The sequence below is a fragment of the Malania oleifera genome, chromosome 3, assembly GCF_029873635.1.
Source record: "Malania oleifera isolate guangnan ecotype guangnan chromosome 3, ASM2987363v1, whole genome shotgun sequence".
In the NCBI taxonomy this organism is placed as follows: domain Eukaryota; kingdom Viridiplantae; phylum Streptophyta; class Magnoliopsida; order Santalales; family Ximeniaceae; genus Malania; species Malania oleifera.
Genome location: NC_080419.1, coordinates 28,109,855 through 28,128,895, shown reverse-complemented (window position 1 = coordinate 28,128,895; position 19,041 = coordinate 28,109,855). Strand labels below are relative to the sequence as shown.

The 19,041-nt window shown below is 34.2% G+C and overlaps 1 protein-coding gene and 1 pseudogene across 1 annotated transcript; both read left to right on the top strand.

The window, feature by feature from the left end:
- The first annotated feature begins 2,367 nt into the window (after window positions 1-2,367).
- LOC131151063 (probable beta-D-xylosidase 2) lies at window positions 2,368-8,450 on the top strand. The gene is made up of 7 exons (XM_058102238.1): window positions 2,368-2,699; window positions 4,292-4,573; window positions 5,598-5,764; window positions 5,893-5,990; window positions 6,605-6,955; window positions 7,066-7,482; window positions 7,641-8,450. Exons 1-7 carry the CDS (start codon window positions 2,502-2,504, stop codon window positions 8,204-8,206), a joined length of 2,079 nt encoding a protein of 692 aa, XP_057958221.1. The 5' UTR covers window positions 2,368-2,501; the 3' UTR covers window positions 8,207-8,450.
- Window positions 8,451-9,335: 885 nt separating this feature from the next.
- On the top strand, window positions 9,336-13,619 carry LOC131151229 (beta-D-xylosidase 1-like; annotated as a pseudogene).
- The last annotated feature ends 5,422 nt before the right edge of the window (window positions 13,620-19,041 follow it).

Sequence of the window (19,041 nt, the reverse complement as noted above, 5' to 3'; positions counted from 1 at the left end):
GTGCAATTGTCAAATCGAAGGACATAACCATAAATTTGTAATGGTCATACCGGGTTCGAAAAGTTGTCTTCGGTACATCCTCTGCTTTCACCTTCAGCTGGTGATACCCAGATTGTAGGTCGATCTTAGAGAAGATCTGTGTGCCCTAAGTTGGTTAATCTCTTGCTCAATTTCCTCTGTTTTTTTTTTTATATGGCTAAGCTCCTTTAGGTGTTTCTCTGTTTTTTTCTTTTTGTTTGTAGTGTTGGTGATTTTCTTGAGCTCTGCATATCTTCCTATTGTTGTTTGTGTTTGCGTGCCTGCTTTGAAAAATAACAATATATGTAGTTGCAAAACAACACAGAAAAATCACCATATATAAAAAAAAAAAAAATCACAAAAAATAAGAATGGTAAACTTGATAACTAATTGTTAATATTCAAAATTATAAAAATGAAAAATAGTATTTATTTTTCAAAATTTATAAATATCAAAATGACATTGTAGGACATTTTAATTAATAAAATAATGATTACTATTACCAATATTTTATTAAAAATGTAGATAATTATTATTGCTAATATAATTAATGATATTATGAATGAAAATAAGAATCATATGTTATTTATAGATTGTGTACATATTATTGTTAATTTAAAAATACTAACTAAAAATTTCGTATTACTTGATAGGGATAATATTAACATAAATTAATAGTCATTCATTATTTTCTATTTGTTTGATTTAATTCACTAACTTTAATTCAACAAAAATAAATCCACGAAGGGTCCAAACATATGAGCTAACATAATTATAATAAAATTTTAATTATGTAAATCTGCATTTTTTTTCTTAAACAGATTTAATTTAAATTCAATTAAATTATCAAATTAATTTATAGTCCTAAATGCATGTATTGAAGAATTTATCCAATATACGAAAAATCATAAATTAACACAAAATTAGCTCGATGCAAAGTTTTTTATTTGATCATTATAATATGTATTATCACATGATCATATACGTTTCGAGAAATAATGTTAATATAATTTTTTTTGGGTTGATGTTTAGTGAATATGAATAGTATGATGTCAATTTCATTCAACATGCTATTGTCGTTTGTTTATCAATTAGGCCTATAATTTTTTTTTTTTTTTAAAAAAAATCATAGTCACAAACAAAATAGGTCTCTCCTATTTCACATTAATTTTTTTTTATTAAGGTATCTATAATTTTTTTAAAAAGACAAGAAGCAAATGAATAATATTATGTGCTTTGAGCATTCAAAATATACAATATGACGAAGATATGAGAATTAGAAAAAGCAGTGACTCGTTAGATTAAAAGTATTTGTGATTAACATAAACTCGATTAGAAGTTTTGTGTGATGAGGAGAATAATAAAGAAAAATGCAAAGTGTGGTACCAAATGGAAAGTGACCAATGCCCAAATAAAGTGAAACCAAAATTAGCAACATAAATTGAATTAATGGGTATTTGATATGACAAAATCTACATTCGTGTGAATAAAAGGTCCTGATTCTTAAATTAAATTATTAATTATAAACATAGCTAAAAAGTAAAAAAGAAAAAAGAAATAATAATAAATAATTAGCATTACTATGTAACAACCTATACACAAGAGAAAATCATTTTAAATATATGATCAACAACAATTAATGTGCCTAATACATTAAAAAGATATCTGGGTAATTTTCCTTGAAAACAAACACGACGACTATACATGATAAAAAAAAAATGCACACAAAAAAAGAGAGTAAATATAAAAATATATCTTTAATATTATTTATTAGAATTAGCTTAATCTAATGATTAAATCTCAAATCTCAAGAAGGATGCATTTGGATAAGAAATTAACAGGACATGAAATTAGTATATAATACACATGCATTTATATATATAAATAATTTATATGACCTTGGTTAAGAATAATATATTTTTAAAAAAAATTATAGCTTCATTCTTTATGTTTAATAGATTCAATAATTTAAATTAACATCAAGATACATATTTATATAAATGTAAAATAAAATCCTACGGGGGAACACACATGCGTGTTGAACTCACTCTCTTCGTCTTCTTCAATCCACTCCATCGCTCTTTCTTTCTCTTATAGCTTAGCTATCTCCAGTAGTGAGTACTGCCTAATCCTTTTAAGGATAATTGACGTGTAAATCCAATCATGAAAAGCCATACACACACCTATATATACCCTCCCCCTCCGCCCATTCTCAATCACTGTTACTTCTCACCAACAAACCTTCTTCTCAAAATTTCAACCACCTGTTCGACGAAATGTCTCCGTCAGGCTCTTACAGTTCTTCTCTCTTCTTCTTCGTCGTCTTTATTTGTTTGTTCGGTCGTGGGGATGGCCGCGGGCCGTTTGCGTGCAACCCAGGAATTGGGTTGACACAGAGCTTGCGGTTTTGCAATGCGAGCCTGCCAATACGGGGGAGGGTGAGGGACCTGGTTGGCCGGCTGACGCTGCAGGAGAAGATCCTGATGCTGGTCGACAACGCCTCCGCCGTGCCCCGCCTCGGCATCGAGGCCTACGAGTGGTGGTCAGAGGCCCTCCACGGCGTCTCCGACACGGGCCCCGGGGTCCACTTCGGCGGCGCCTTCCCTGGCGCCACCAGCTTCCCTCTTGTCATCACCACCGCCGCTTCCTTCAACGCCTCCCTGTGGCGCCAGATTGGACAGGTAGTCCAAATTATATTTGATTAACCAACTAATTACGCCATTGGATGAGGGTATTTTAATAATGTGGTAAGTTTCAAATTTCAGGTGTAGAAATAGTAAATGACCAAAATACCTCTTGATCTCCTGAACTTTATTTTAAAAATCAGACAATGTTACAGATTTAATTTTTGGGACATTAATACCCTTCAATTTTTATTTTTTTATCTACAATAAGAAGAAATCTATATATTATATATATACATATATATATATATATATATAGTCAAATTTTGGAGGAAATTAATATCTTTTACCTTTAAATTAATTAATAAATTTTTTTCTTTATTTTACAGATTAATTCCTCTTGGATAAATTTTTAGATAGAAAAATATTATTAGTGTTCTAGAAAATACTTTTCATTTTTTTTGCATGTTACGTAATAGTATTACTCTTTATTTTTTGCACTAAAATCATGAATTTACATTATTTCTTCTTTTATATTTTCATGTGGTAAATAAAAATTAAAAATAAAATTATCATTTAATATATACAAATTAAATTATTTGTGATGTTTTTAAAGTGCAATATTACACTGCCCCAACTAAAATATATATATTTAATGTGGTTGGTTACAAAAAGTTGTCATTACTTTTTCTCTTTATTGCCTTGTGTAGTAAATTCTCTAATTTGTGAATTCGTCATTACTTACTTGTTACATGTCATTCATATATATATACGAAAAATGCTTAGTGTCACGGGTCTGTATCATTACAGCCCTCAAACGCATAGCATAACTCTATTTTATATATATATATATACATACATAATTATTGATAATTAAAAATGGATGTAACAATAAAATACTGCTAATAATACTAATTAATACAATTATAATTAAAAAAATATAACAACATCAACAATAATAATTATAAATAAAAGCAATAATAATGACTATAAGATAATGTACATAATATTAATATTATTAAGACATAGAAAAAGGCATCAAAGTCTCATTACATACCAGTCTTAGTAATTGCCTACGTCTACACTCTCCTAACAATAATATTTTATTTAGTTTTTGGAGTTAGTCTATGAATAATTCTTATCTTACAATAATAAGAGATATTACCTTTGGTATATCTAACTTTATGTGAATTTAATACGCTCTTTTTAAGAAAAATAATATAGATTTAATAATTTCCTAATTGGAACATATTTGTTTTTAGAGCAAAATTCTATGGAAAAAAAAAAAAAAAGTTTCATCATAACAAGTGCATTATTTAGTGAATATGTTAAACAATTATTCATACATTTTATGAGTGGAATAATTTTATTTTAAAAATATTAATAATCCCAAACAAAATAAATCATTTTAAAATTACTCTTCTTAATTAAAAAAATTGTTCACTTAATCTATCCTATTAATTGTTAACATTGATTGATAAGAGAAAATTAAATTATTTTTTTTCCAAATTTTCATTTTTAATTTTTTATTTGTATTTTTCAATTACTTGTATTGGAAGATAAACAAAATTATTATATTTTATTGTTTATACATTTATTTGCCCCCACTGAATAAATAAAATATCCGGACATGTCATTTTTGTGTACAGGTGGTGTCGGATGAAGGAAGAGCAATGTTCAATGGAGGAGCTGCTGGGTTGACATACTGGAGTCCGAACATCAATATATTGAGGGATCCGAGATGGGGCCGGGCGGAGGAGACTCCCGGCGAGGACCCTTTCGTCGTCGGCCAATTCGCCGTCAACTACGTCAAGGGACTCCAAAGCATCACCCAGCGCAACCACCTCAAGGTCGCCGCTTGTTGTAAGCACTACACTGCTTATGACCTTGAGAATTGGAATGGTATTGATCGATTCCACTTCAATGCCCGGGTAATTAACTCTTCTTCTTTTTTTTCTCTATCAGAATTCACATTTCAATTCACGATCTGAGATTCTGTAACTCGATGAATTTAGATATGATTGAAACTCTCTAAACTCTTTTTCTGGTCGACGCTCACCAATTGCTATAGGCATGACGGCGCCATGAAATTGTGAGAGGAGTTTTAAGATTATCGCATTCTCAATTTTTACTTTTATTAAAAATGAAACGCAAATGTTTAAATGCATTTTAAAGTTTATGACAGTGATTCGAAAGCGCAGTGGAAACACACACACAACCCAAAGCCTGCAAGCACCCAATGATGAATTTACGGAACAAGCAATCACAATGAGAATAATGGAAAACAATAAAATCAAAGACACAAGAAATTACGTGGTTCGGCAATCTGTCTACGTCCACAGGAGCAAGCGGCTGATTTTCACTATCAGATTGTCAAGCTTACATCAAGGGTTACAAAATATTGTTTATATTCTAACCCTATGTCTACAGAAGACTTAAACCATATCTAAACACTCCTATAACAATTTTTAGAAGAAAATCCTTTGAAATCTCTCAATCTAATGGTCTCTCAATTCAAAATACGTGATATGTGCCAAATAAAACTATTGCCAGTTTAGCAAACCATCGATAGTATGGACTAAAACCGTCGACGGTTTGATACTGAGAGCAAACCATCGCTCATACCGTCGACCAAACAGTCAACGATTTCTTCCTACAACGAGTTTATTTGTTCTTTATTTCGCTATACTTTCCCAGCGCATGCATTCCACTCAATATTAGTCACATCTCCAACATACTCATTGTTTTTATTTTCAAAAGCATGGATTTGTGTAGTATTTTTTTTTTAATGCTTACGTCAATGCATATATAAATAATGATAAAGGGCTTTATTAATCTTATAAAGATTAAGTAGTTTTAACTAGGAATTAAAAAAAAAACCATGAATTTATAATTTTACTTTTTATGTTTAATACTTATTTATTTATGCGTCTAAAAATATTGTTTGGATCCCAGGTAAGCGAGCAAGATTTGGAGGAAACTTTCAATGTGCCATTTAAGGCGTGTGTGGAAGAAGGCCATGTTGCCAGTGTCATGTGTTCCTTCAATCAAATTAATGGAAAACCCAGCTGTGGCGATCCCAACCTCCGCAACATTGTTCGTGGTCAATGGCATCTTAATGGGTTAGTATAATTAGTCAACTGGATGGGCGATTGATGAGCGATTATCTACTCATAATTACCATTTTACAGTGTGCACAACCAATTTTCAAGCCATCGATCACTTTTTCTTGATGGGTCTAAATATGCAGGTACATTGTATCTGATTGTGACTCGGTTGATGTTATATATAATGATCAACACTACACAAAAACACCTGAAGATGCAGCTGCTCTAACCATCAAATCAGGTAAGTGGTGCCCTCATATTTCATTTTCTATAGAACAATGTTATGAGCATGATTGTGACTATCATAAACTCACATGACAAAATAAAAGGTAATGAAATTTGAGGCGGCAACCCCTCTTCTACTCTCTCGTGTTGTCGCACGAGCCTGTGACCTAAACATTTTTCTTTTTTATAAGTTATCAAATCATTTGACAAAAATTTTAAAGTTAAAATTTCAAAAAATTGTGAAAAATATATATATAAATGTCTTTCTTTTTAAAATCAAATTCTATTTTATATACATATATCTTAAATAGATAGATAAGTCATCAACGACTAATCCATTTTAATTAATCATGCATTTAAAATTATAGATTTTGAATCTTAAATTTAGTTTGTATAGATTTGGAAGAAAATTGACTCAATTTTTGTGTTGCGTTGTCTAAATCCACAAAAATCTAGTTCCAATGCTTGAATTCCAAGTTCCCAAATGTGGAAAATATTTTTTCATGTCTACTTGCCTATTTTTTTAGTATGTCTATTTCCAAAAAAAAAAAAATTTTTGTTTTAATCTAAATGTACTATGGATTAAAAATAAAACTATGTTCTTTTTTTTTTTAATTTCAAATTTACCAGGGTTGGATTTGGACTGTGGATATTTCCTAGCATTGCACACGGGGGCAGCTATAGAGGCCGGAAAATTAAGCGAAGCAGATGTTAACTGGGCCTTAACTAATTTGCTAACTGTCCAGATGAGGTTGGGCTTGTTTGATGGTGATCCATCTACTCAAACTTATGGACACTTGGGCCCAGCAGATGTGTGCAGCCTAGCCCACCAAGGCCTTGCCCTTGAGGCAGCCCAACAAGGCATTGTCCTTCTTAAGAATATTGGAAAATCACTGCCCTTGTCAACTTCGCATCATCGAACTGTGGCAGTCATTGGACCCAACTCTGATGCTACACTTACCATGATTGGAGACTATCACGGTAATTATATGGGCCAAAACATTGATATTTGAAGCCCAACATATATGGGCCTTGTATATGGGCTGTGAAATTTGAGCCATTATTGATTTGTATGATTTTATGAATTGCAGGTGTGCCATGTGCGTACACAAGTCCTCTACAAGGGATTAGCAAGTATGCAAAGACTGTTCATCAACCAGGGTGCTTTGATGGTGTGTTCTGCAATGACGACCAATTTTTCAAAAGCGCAGAGGTTGTAGCCCGAAATTCTGATGCCACCATCTTAGTGATGGGCTATAATCAATCCATTGAAACCGAGTCCATAGATCGGACCTCATTGCTCTTACCTGGACGCCAAGAGGAGCTCATTTCAAGAGTGGCTCAAAACTCAAAAGGTCCAACCATCTTGGTTTTGATGTCTGGTGGACCTATTGATGTCTCCTTCGCTAAGAAAAATCCTCAGGTCTCTGCAATTCTATGGGCAGGGTATCCAGGTCAAGCCGGTGGACAAGCAATTGCAGATATTTTGTTTGGAACAGTCAATCCAGGTATTTAGTTTACTTTATTTTTTAAAGAAGAAAACCAAGAATTGAAATTTTGGAGGATTACTTTTTTAAAGCTCGGTTAGTTTCTCTCTTCTATATTTTTTTCATTATTAGTTCAATGTCAATTTTAGTTAATGATTTTTATTTTTGGTTGGATGTAGGTGGTAAGTTGCCTATGACATGGTATCCCAACAGCTACTTGGCTAAGGTGCCAATGACCAACATGGCCATGCGAGCCAACCCATCAACCGGCTACCCAGGTCGGACCCACCGATTTTACAAGGGCCCAGTAGTATTTCTCTTTGGATTTGGATTGAGTTACACCAAATTTGTCCACACAATGATTGAAGCCCCAACAACAATTTATGTTCCCATTTTGAAAAACTCAACCCAACAGAGCAACACCATCCCGGTCACCCACGCCAATTGTAACAAACTCTCATTGGGTGTACATGTGAAAGTACAAAACATAGGCTCTGTAGATGGGTCCCACACCGTTCTATTGTTCTCCACATCACCAAAAGGAAAAGAGACTCCGATCAAGCAGTTAGTGGGGTTTGAAAAGGTCCACATGGTAGTCAGGTCTTATGAACGTGTCAAAATTAATGTTGATGTGTGCAAACATCTTAGCATTGTGGACGAACAAGGAATTCGAAGAATTCCAATGGGCAAGCATACCCTTCACATTGGTAATCTTAAGCATTCCATTTCTCTCCAAGCAAGTTGACCATTATGAAAGAAATCAAAGCTCTCAATGGCAGTTGGAGCAACATGACACAATTTTCCTTTTTCTATATTATTAAATAAACCTAAATAAGAATGTCCATAGCCAAACTCTATGGAAATTCAGGCATGGTTATTTACTTAGTGAATATACAAATTGGCTAAAAGGAAGACCATGAGAAATTAAGAAAACCATGTGCAGTAATTTATCTTTGAAATGTTGAAAAAATAAATAAAGAGTGAACTTTGTTATTTAATGTATGGCTATAATTTGTGCTTCCAAATTGTAAGATAAGTTTGTCCCAACGTCCCAAGAGCGAAGCATGCCGTGGGAGGCGAGGGAATATAAAAATATGGTGTGCTTTTTTTAGAAAAATTGAAATTTGGAGTCACCATTAATATTTTTTTCTTAGTGTGGTTAAAACACATGGTTACTACTTAATTAAGAATAGTATCAGTCTGTGTATACCAAAATCGGGATCGGGAGTTCGGTTATGTTAGGGAAAGATATTCGCACCACCTGTGCACCAGTTTTGTGAACAACACCTAATTAACTAAAAATTATCCCCCAAATTAAATTTTAATAACCTTTCAATTTACTCCTTTTTAAATAAACAAATAAGTTAACATATATACACAATTAATGGAATATAACTAAAATAAGGTGTGATTTAGGAATGTCTAATAAGACCCTCAAAAGAGAGGATTTTGTTAGAAAAACCTCTTTCAGAACTAATACAAGTAAGACCTGAAATGTTCATTGCCCTTTTTATTATAATAGGGGACACAAAAAACAAAAAAATCATCCAAAGGTTTTTTTTTTTACTCCCGATTCCCTTTTTCAAAATCTTAGTAAAGTTTTTCAAGCCATCTTTAACATTTTTTAAACAAACTTCCGAGATTTTTCAAAGGTTTTTTTTTTTATAAAGACAAACATAATAATAGACTAAAATATTAAAATACCATAATACATAATAATAAGGATAAACTAAATATAAATAGCTAATATTTCCACTCCCTTTTGAGTAATTTAAATTTTATAACTATTAATTTTTGTGATAAATTAAGATGTAGAAGCAATTATATTAAATACTAAAAAACATATTATTTAGATGAAACAAGGGCAATGTACGATGGAAGAGTGGGTAGGCTAATGTATTGAAGCCCATACGTGAAATAGTGTGATGCCCCGATTTTCGTACAATTTTTTTCTCAGTAATAAATAAATAATCACACGTCATCCATAACATTCACAAATCAGTTACGTCAACAATCCTACTATCATTCGTACGACCTGACCCGCATTGGATACCGGGTAAAAAGTCATTTCATTATTACATCCTAAAAGCGAAAGACAATATATTTATATCATCCAGAATACAATATCCAGAATATCTACATACACATATATATATCATCATCACAAACTCAAAACAACCCAACTCTAGGGAAATAACACATCCCCTAATCCAAAAACTCACCATGTGTATCAGGGTCCTGATTCCTTATGATCACGGAGCTCTATCATCTGCTCTATCCCTGTTCCTTGAAAAAAATTAGATAATTTGGGTGAGACACATCTCAGTAAGAAGAAATAAGTTATTTATAGTATGTGAATATATAAGTTCAGTTATAATACACTTTACTTTTCAAACTATCTTTTCATCTGAGAAAATACACTGATATATATATATATATTTTCATAATCATATAGATATACAACACAAGCTTTTATAAGCTTTAAAACCATTTCTAAAATTCAATCATTCCAACACATATTTACTGCGAAATTCCTGAGAATAGGGAAGGTTACTCGCCCATACAAGTATCTTCCCTCTGCTCTAACACGTTATGCAGTCAGATATGACCACATCTGATATTTATCAGAGCACTTACCTTACTCAGTAAGCCCTCAAGCGGAGAGTTTCACTTTGCCTCAATTATTTATATTATTAACTCACACGGTTTCTTTTCTCAATTTTGTCATTCTTTATTTCTCAATTTCTATTCTTTTTTCATTTTTCATTTTAGCCAATTTTATCATTCTTTTACGCTTCAAGAGTCCGTATGGTTGCACTAATACCACTAGCAACGGTATCGTACTCAATATCGTAACCATCCAACAGAGTTTACTACCACATACCAGCAATCATTGTGCGGTATTGACATTTTATCAATCATATTCCAGTATATCACAATTCAGTTCAATATAAATATTTTCATCATTTTCTATGCACATTTCATCATCTCGTAATAACATATATCATATTTCACGTATTTTTCATATTTTTTCAAAATACTCATATCAATAATTTGTACAAACTCATTTCTCATGCAAATAATTTCCACTCACAAATAAATGTCACATTTCATTATTTTCTTAGAAAATACCCAACATTATATTTCACATTTTTCAACACATGTCATGTGCTACACAATTTTCATCTAATATTCATAACATATTATTTTCACACTCCAAAATATCACAATTTAAAATCACTCAAATGCCACACAATTTATCTAATATTTATATCATAATAATTTCTAGACAAAATACCATAAGCACGTTTTCACATATTAATTTAAATAGTAATTCTAAAAATACTGTTATAATTTATTCCCCTTACCTGACTTACTAAGAGTCTCGCTAAAACCTCAAATCCTACGCTCTTGGCGCCTGAAATTCAACTCCTGAAATTTACATTTTTCCTAGATTATTTAATCTATTTCTTTAAAATAATACTCATCTAACCTTCCCTAGGCTCCATATACCTCAAATTAATATTTAAACTAACATTTAACAACCTCACTTAATTTTCTGAATTTTGCTTGTGAGTCCCAAAATTACACCCGCGGCGCTCACCCGGACCCTAAATTTCATAAATCCTACTTCAACCCTAGATGCTCAACATTTTAGAATTTTTAAATTAATACTAATTAATTAAAAATAAGTCCCTTAATAACCCTCGCACCCCAAATTTGGGATTTTGCTCACGACAATCCCACAAGAATTCCGTCCCGCTAGACTTGTAGAGAATCATCTCTAAATTCTCGTAGTGGTGTTCGTTCGTCAATTGAGTTTATAATTTGCAAGAAATTAAATAAAAAAGAAAAATTGACTTACCCAAGGAGATATGTTTACGCCGCTCCTACCACTGATCCGTTCTGGTAGAAATGACGGCAGCGGAGAATGGAGTGCAGCGGTATCTTCCGATTTTTGATCGGGTGAAAATCCACCACGAAATCGAAAAGAGAGGGAGAGAGAATAAGAGGAGAGAGAGAGAACCTGCGCACTCAGGAAAAGAAGAAAAGAAGAAGAAAAGAAGAAGAAAGAAAGAAATCTCGAAGCTTCTAAGCTTCAGGATAATAATAATAATAATAAAAATAAATTTTAATTATTTTTTTTCTTTTTTTTAAATCCGATTAATTAATTATTATTATTATTTTTTTGGAATCACTCCACTAATCTTCTATATCCCTTTTTGGGGTTATTACACATAGTCCCGGTGAAGACCCCACCACCGTTGCAAAGTACGCCGTCAACTCCGTCAAGGGACTCCACAGCATTGACGGCGGCAACCGCCTCAAGGTCGCTCGCTTGCTGTAAGCACTACACAGCTTATGACCTCGACAAAATATGCATAATACAAATCACTATTTTCATTTTCAAAAGCAAAATTTTATATGCTTATGTCTGTTAATGTAAAAATAGTAAGAGAAAAAAAAAATTAGACGACTTTAATTTGCAAATATATAGAATATTTATGATAACTTATTAATTTTTTTTATACCTTTTTAACATCTATTTAAATAAATTTTTTGGGTCTAAGGTTAGCAAGAATGTGTCATTTAAGGAATGTGTGGCGGAAGGTCAAGTTGCTAGTGTCATGTGTTCCTACAACCAGGTTAACGGAAAACACACTTACGCTGATCCCAACCTCCGTAACATAATTCGTGGTCAATGGAACTTTAGGGTCGACATAATTAGTCAATTGAATGGATGACGCTCATTATCACCATTATTATATTGTGTACTTTTTAAACATTGATTAATTTCTCTTGGTGGCGGTCAAAACAAGCAAATATATTGTGTCTGATTGTGACTCAGTTGAGGTATTATACGATTATTAACACTACACACAAACACCTAAAGATGCAGCTGCTCAATCCATCAAAGCAGACGAGTAGCACCTTAACATCTTTTATCGAAAGTTGAATGCAGATAATAAATAAAACTAAGGGTTTTTTCTTCTTTGAAAATTTCAAATTTACCAGGATTGGATATGAATACTTGAATAGTGGATCTTTCCTAGCACTCCACACTATGACAGTCATGCAAAAGGGCAAGTTGAATGAGACAGATATAAATTGGGCCTTAACCAACACGCTTACCGTCCAAATGAGGCTGGGCATGTTTGACGGTGATCCATCTACAAAAACCTTTGGGTTAGGCCCTACAAACGTGTGCATCCCTGCCCACCAAAGTCTTGCCCTTGAGGTTGCCCAACAAGGCATTGTTCTTCTACAGAACCATGAGCATTCATTGCCCTTGTCAACTTCACATCATCGAAACATGGCAAGTGTAGTACTATGTGCATACACAAGTACTCTACAAGGGATTGGCAAGTACGCAAAGACTTTTAATCAACTAGGTTGCTCCGACGGTGTGGCCCGCAGCAATAATTTTGCTTGCAAGTGCTGAGATGGCAGCCCAAAATGCTCACACCACTATCTTAGTCATGGGTATGGACCAGTCTATTGAAGCAGAGTCTTTAGACAGGACTCTGGATTACTCTTACCTGGACTACAACAAGAGCTCATTTTAAGAGTAGCTTGGGCCTCTCTGAAGGAATCGGCTATCTTGGTCATGATTTCTGGTGGGCCTATCGATGTCTCGTTCTACGAAGGATAATCCTCATATTGCAACAATTCTATGAGTTGGGTATCCACGTCAAGCTGGCGGACAAGCCTTTACAGATGTTTTGCTTGGAACAACTAATCGAGGTCTTCTTTTTTATTTTATTTTATTTGTTTGGGTAAAAATGAGTAGAAAATCAAAACATTGGATTGTCACTCTCTTTTCGGTTCAATTTCCATTCTTTCTTTCTTCAACTTTTTTATTATTAGATCTATTATAATTTTGTTCTTCTTTTTTCTTTTTGATTGGGTGTAGGATGAAAGTTGCCTATGACTTTGGTATCCGAATGACTACCTAGCTAAGGTGCCAATGACCAATATGGCCATGCGATATGACCCATCAACAAGCTACCCAGGTCAGACCTACCAAAATCTATAAGGGTCCTACAGTATTTCCTTTTGGGTATGGGTTGAGCTACAACAAATTCATCCAAACCATGGCAGAAGCCCCGACGACAATTTCAGTAGCGATTACTAGTCTTCGTGCATTGAGAAACTAAACTCGTCAAAGCAAAACTTTCCAAGTTGTCCATGCCAAATGTAACAAACTCTCATTTAGTGTACGTGTAGATGTACAAAACATAAGCTCTATAGATGGATCCCACACAATTCTTATGTTCTCCACATTGACAAAGGAAAAACATGCTCTAATTAAGCGGTTGGTGGGTTTTGAGAAGGTCCATATGGCAATCGGGTCTCGAGATCGGGTCTAGATTGATGTTGATATGTGCAAACACCTTAGCATTGTGGACCAAAATGGTTTTTGAAGGATTCCATTAGATGAACATACCCTTCTCATAATGGTGGTACACACACACACACACAAACACAAACACAAACATGCAAGCACATGCACCCATAGAAGAAAACGAAAACACACATTCATGTGGCAAGTAAGGTATGCAATAAACCAAACCATTTAAGAAAAGTGAACAAAATTGAGCAAAAATGATCCAATAATTTTTCCTAAACTTTTCTCTATTTTTCATGACTTTTTTTGCAATTTCCAATATTTTTGAAGATTTTCTCAATTTTTATTTATTTTTAAAATTTTCAAATTTTTTATTTTTTGGGTTCTCTTAGTCAAAAATAACTAATGCAGTTTTTCTTTATTTTTTATTTTTCTATTAAATTTCCAATTTTTTGAATTAAAAATGAATTACAAATCAATTTTAAAATTTATTTTTAAATAAAAAATGGGGGATGGTTCAGAGGAGAGGAGAAAAGGCGAGAAGAGACCAAAGTTCGCCATGTGTCACCCATCCATGAGCTCTTTAATGGTAGAATTTTTTTTTTCTTTTAACTTAAATGTGTGTGTGTGTATATTCTTTTTCTTTTTCTTTCTTTTCTTTCTTATTCTCTCTCTCTCTCTCTCTCTCTCTCTCTCTCTCTCTCTCTCTCTCCCTCTTCTTTCTTATGGTTCTCTCTAATCTTTTCAATCTTTCTCTTCTCAAATCTCTCTTCCTCAATCTCACTCTCAAATTCCTCTCTACTCCTTTGATCTCTCAAATCTTTCTTTCTCTTTTCTCTTTGTTCTGTAGGTTTGGATGAATACTCAATGGCAAAGCCTAGAGTAAACCCCATTTTCCCTTCCTTTTTTGCTTTCTCTCTCCCTTTCTTTTTATTGTTTCCTTGATTTTCATGTGAATGAAACAAAGCTGAGGGGCTCGGTTGATTAACTGAGGTTGGGTTAGTGTTAGTTTAGGTCTGGGGCTAGGTTTTAGTTAAGTTGGGCCCAATGAATTAAAGGGGATTTAGGGCTTAGATTTTAGGTGGGTTTGGGTTTTGGGTTTTGAGATTGGCCCTGACTAGGATAAATGGGTTTGTGGGATGGGATCTTAGGTAAGTTGGGTTAAGGGTTTAGTTCATAAGTGGGTTTAGGTCTAGGGTATATAGGTCAGTTGACTCACATCAGATTTGGTTATTGGATATGAGTTGGCCTGATTTGGGTTTGGGTCATGTTGACCCGAGTCTGGGTGGTTTGACTCGAGTATTCAGGTTGGCTATTTGGGTGTATAGGTCAAAATTTCAGGCCTTGCCTCGGGTCTATGTGGGATTTCTGAAGGGTTTTTTTGGCAAAGTTTTTTCTTCTTCTTTTCTTTTTGATTCTAATTTTAGCACTCTTTAGGGATTTTTGAATTTTTGGGTACTTGCTGAGGCTGTTTTGGCTTAATTTAGGTTTATAACTGAGGAACTTGATCAGTATTCAAAACATTTTGTAATTTGGAACAATTCAACACTGTTAAACTTAATTAATTATTCAAGCAAACATTTATGGCTAAAAATGAGATGGAAGTAGGGATTGGGGTACCTACCTCTTTGGTCTTCTTTCTCGTTACCTTTCTTTACTGCAATTGCCCACTAAACTTCTTTTTTTTTGGCTTTAAATACAGTAAGCTTCCTCAAATTATTGCCTTGGCATCCTCTTAATGCCCTTCTTGATGGCTTTTATTTTCTCTCAATGGTTTTTTAGAGTTTCTCCAATTACCCTTTTTTAGTACTTGTTTTTACCCTCTCTATGTCAAATTTTCCCCTCTATGAATTTGCACTTTGCCCCTATTTTTAGGCAATTTGGCATGGGAACCAACCACTTTGGAAAATGGTGCATGAGGAAGGAGCTATAAGAGAGGCTACCAACTCCAACCACCAGAGGCCTTTAAATTGGGCCCTTGCTGCTTCAGCCCAAAATTGGGCTTCAATTTAAAATCCAAACCCACAATTGGCCTTAATTCACTATAAATAAAGCTCAAGAGATGCCTTTTCAACAATAGGCCCAACATGGGTTCACAATGGCTTTAAAACACAAAATTGGCTCATAATGGGTCCAAAATGCTTTAACATATGAACTAACATTGTGACCCTTCTCCTGTGTACGCAAGTGATGAAGAAAGCCCAACAACAATAGCCTAAGAATGAAGAATAATATTTTTCCCCTTTAAAATTTTACTTATAAATACTCATGATGCAAAAAACATATACAAAAAACCCTGCTTAATGAAATCTCATTTCAACGTGGTGAGGTCAAAAGAATCAATTGAGACATCCGACTAGGTGAAAACCTTAGATGACACCAAAGCAATTTGACTAAATTAAAAGACAAGAATCAAACCCCTAAAATTTTGCTATATAATGGCTTGACAAAATGAGGTGTCTACAGATTGACTAGTTAAAATTTATAAACCTATTGAGAAAGTAAGATATAAAAAAAATTCACAATACAAGTGAAATTTAAAAATTCTAGATCGGTTCATCACTCCATTAAAGGAGGCCACAGAGGTAGCAAAATCAATTGTAATCGTCTCCAATTCATACATTCCCTCATTAATTATTTTTTTCAATATGTTTTATTATTTCAATATGTTTGCCCAAGGATTGAATTTTTTATTTTATTTTTTATATGATGGTGTCTAACGCCCTCTAGGTACTTGAATAATCTACCAAGATATTGGACCTACCCTTTTATGCTTCTTGACTAAAATACCAAGATTTAAATCTCAATTGAAAAGTAATAACTCCAAAACACGAATCCTAAGAATTGACAAGGCCATATGCACTAAGAAATTGTTGGCAACTAGTAGGGAAGCTCCTAGGCGACCCCTAGGAAATAAAAGATCATGTGTAATACCAAGAGAATTAAGAAGAGATATGAAGGTTTGTAACTTCACATAAATACCATAACCCCTAAATCAGTACGAGCATTTAAGGTGGGGAATGTCGTGTTGATAAGCAGGGAGCAAGATAGAGATTAAGGACTCTCTAAGACATTGTGGTTACAAGTACTTATACTTTATCAGTATTAACTCCAACTTAGTGTCGAAAAAGACCAGCTTACAAAGGTTAGTGGGATCTCATGAACTCTTTTATTTTCCTTGATTGTAGGTAATCATCTACGATAGTTGTTGTTAGGGATCTAGGAACAATAATCACACACACAAGCAAAATAAGCACACAAAATAAGAACACCAGATTTACGTGGTTCAGTCTAATCTGACCTACGTCCATGGAGCACACCAGATATACTATAATCTGGTAGAATAATAAGAGGAGGAGACACACACTCAACTTAACTCTTCTCACACTTTTCTCTCTCTCACCTTCAGCACTCTCACACTCCTCACTTACTCACTTCACTTGCACATTTCACACAACACAAATGTTCTTATTTATAGATACATAGTGTAAGAACCCGAACCATGATATATGGGTTAATTATGTAAAAGAAAGATAAAATGGTAAATGGAGCAGAGTTCATCGACGAGGCCAGGGTTCGTCGACGAAGTTCCTTCTATCCTCGTCGACGAAATTCAGAAGCTCGTCGACGAGAAAAAATCGAGAGGTTTGGAAATTTGAAATATCAAGTTCGTCGATGAAATCGCTGTCTCATCGACGAAATCCCTGAAGACCTCATCGTCAAAGGCCTTTAAAAGATCTCATGGGATTGCTTAGTTGCTAAGTTTTGGAAATCCTCTCCCTCTCTCTCTAGAATTCGAAGCTCTCTTTCTTTCTCTCTCTCTCTCTCTCTCTCTCTCTCTCTCTCTCTCTCTCTCTCTCTCTCTCTCTCTCTCCTCGATTTCTTCGCCTTTTGTCGCCTAAATCGCAAATCCAAAGTTATTGCGAGGATCAATGAAGGATTCTCTACGTTTCTAGCGGATCAGAATCTCGTTTCGAGCAATTTTGGGTTTTGAGCTAAAATCGAGGTAAGACTCGATTTTCGTTTCTAATTCAATATATGTGTAGTAGTACGGATTGAAAGCCTGTATTGTACTGTGGTTTGTAGGTTTTGGAGTCCCGATTTGTAGTTTTGGGGACCGTAGAGTTCATAATTGGAATTCGGGTTAACGTAAGAGGATTCAGTTTATATCAGTTTATTTTCGAAATCAGGATCGGTAAGCTTGTAGGCTACGATCGTATGTATGTTTTGGCTACTTGTTTGGGGAAATCCATTGGGTAATAATGCGGGATTTTCAAGTTACAGTTTTCAGGAAAATATGGGATTTCGGGTATCATCTCTAGCTTGTTTGGAAAACTGTTGGTTTTGTTAAAACTGTATTATTGAGGTGACCGTAATCCATATTTGCATAAACTGTATACTTGAATTAGTAAACGATATGATTTGTCGTAAACCAAATAAGTGTGATATGTATGATTGTATGTATTTGTTCCAAGTAAGTGTAAAATAGTTATGTGGTGTACGACATGATTTGTCGTAAACCAAATAAGTGTGATATGTATGGTTGTATGTATTTGTTCCAAGTAAGTGTAAAATAGCTATGTGGTGTCTTATTATCATACGCTGAAATGTTTAGGAACGTGAGTTCCAAAATGATTCTAGGGATTTGTAAAACAGCCATGTATCAGTTAACTACCGTGGGCGAGAGTGGCCAGCTCTATATCCAGGGTGTGAAATATCACCAGTATGTTCCGGCTGGTCACCGAAGGGTGTATACTACACCGTAAGTAGCAATGTAATCACTGTGGGCCTAAGTCGTCGCATCGTAGTTGCGTATGTATCAATGTAATCATTGTAAGACTAGGTAACCTTGTGTAGTTTCGTATGTAGCAATGTAATCACTGTGGTACTGAGTCGTCACAGTGTAGTTGTGTATGTAACAATGTAATCGCTGTGAGATGAGGTGACCTTGTGTAGTTACTTAAGAACCCGAACCATGATATATGGGTTAACTATGTAAAAGAAAGATAAAATGGTAAATGGAGCAGAGTTCGTCGACGAGGCTAGGGTTCATCGACGAAGTTCCTTCTGTCATCGTCGACGAAATTCAGAAGCTCGTCGACGAGGAAAAATCGAGAGGTTTGGAAATTTGAAATATCAAGTTCGTCGATGAAATCGCTGTCTCATCGACGAAATCCCTGAAGACCTCATCAACAAGGACGCCATCTTGTCGACGAAATCGCCCAAGTCAA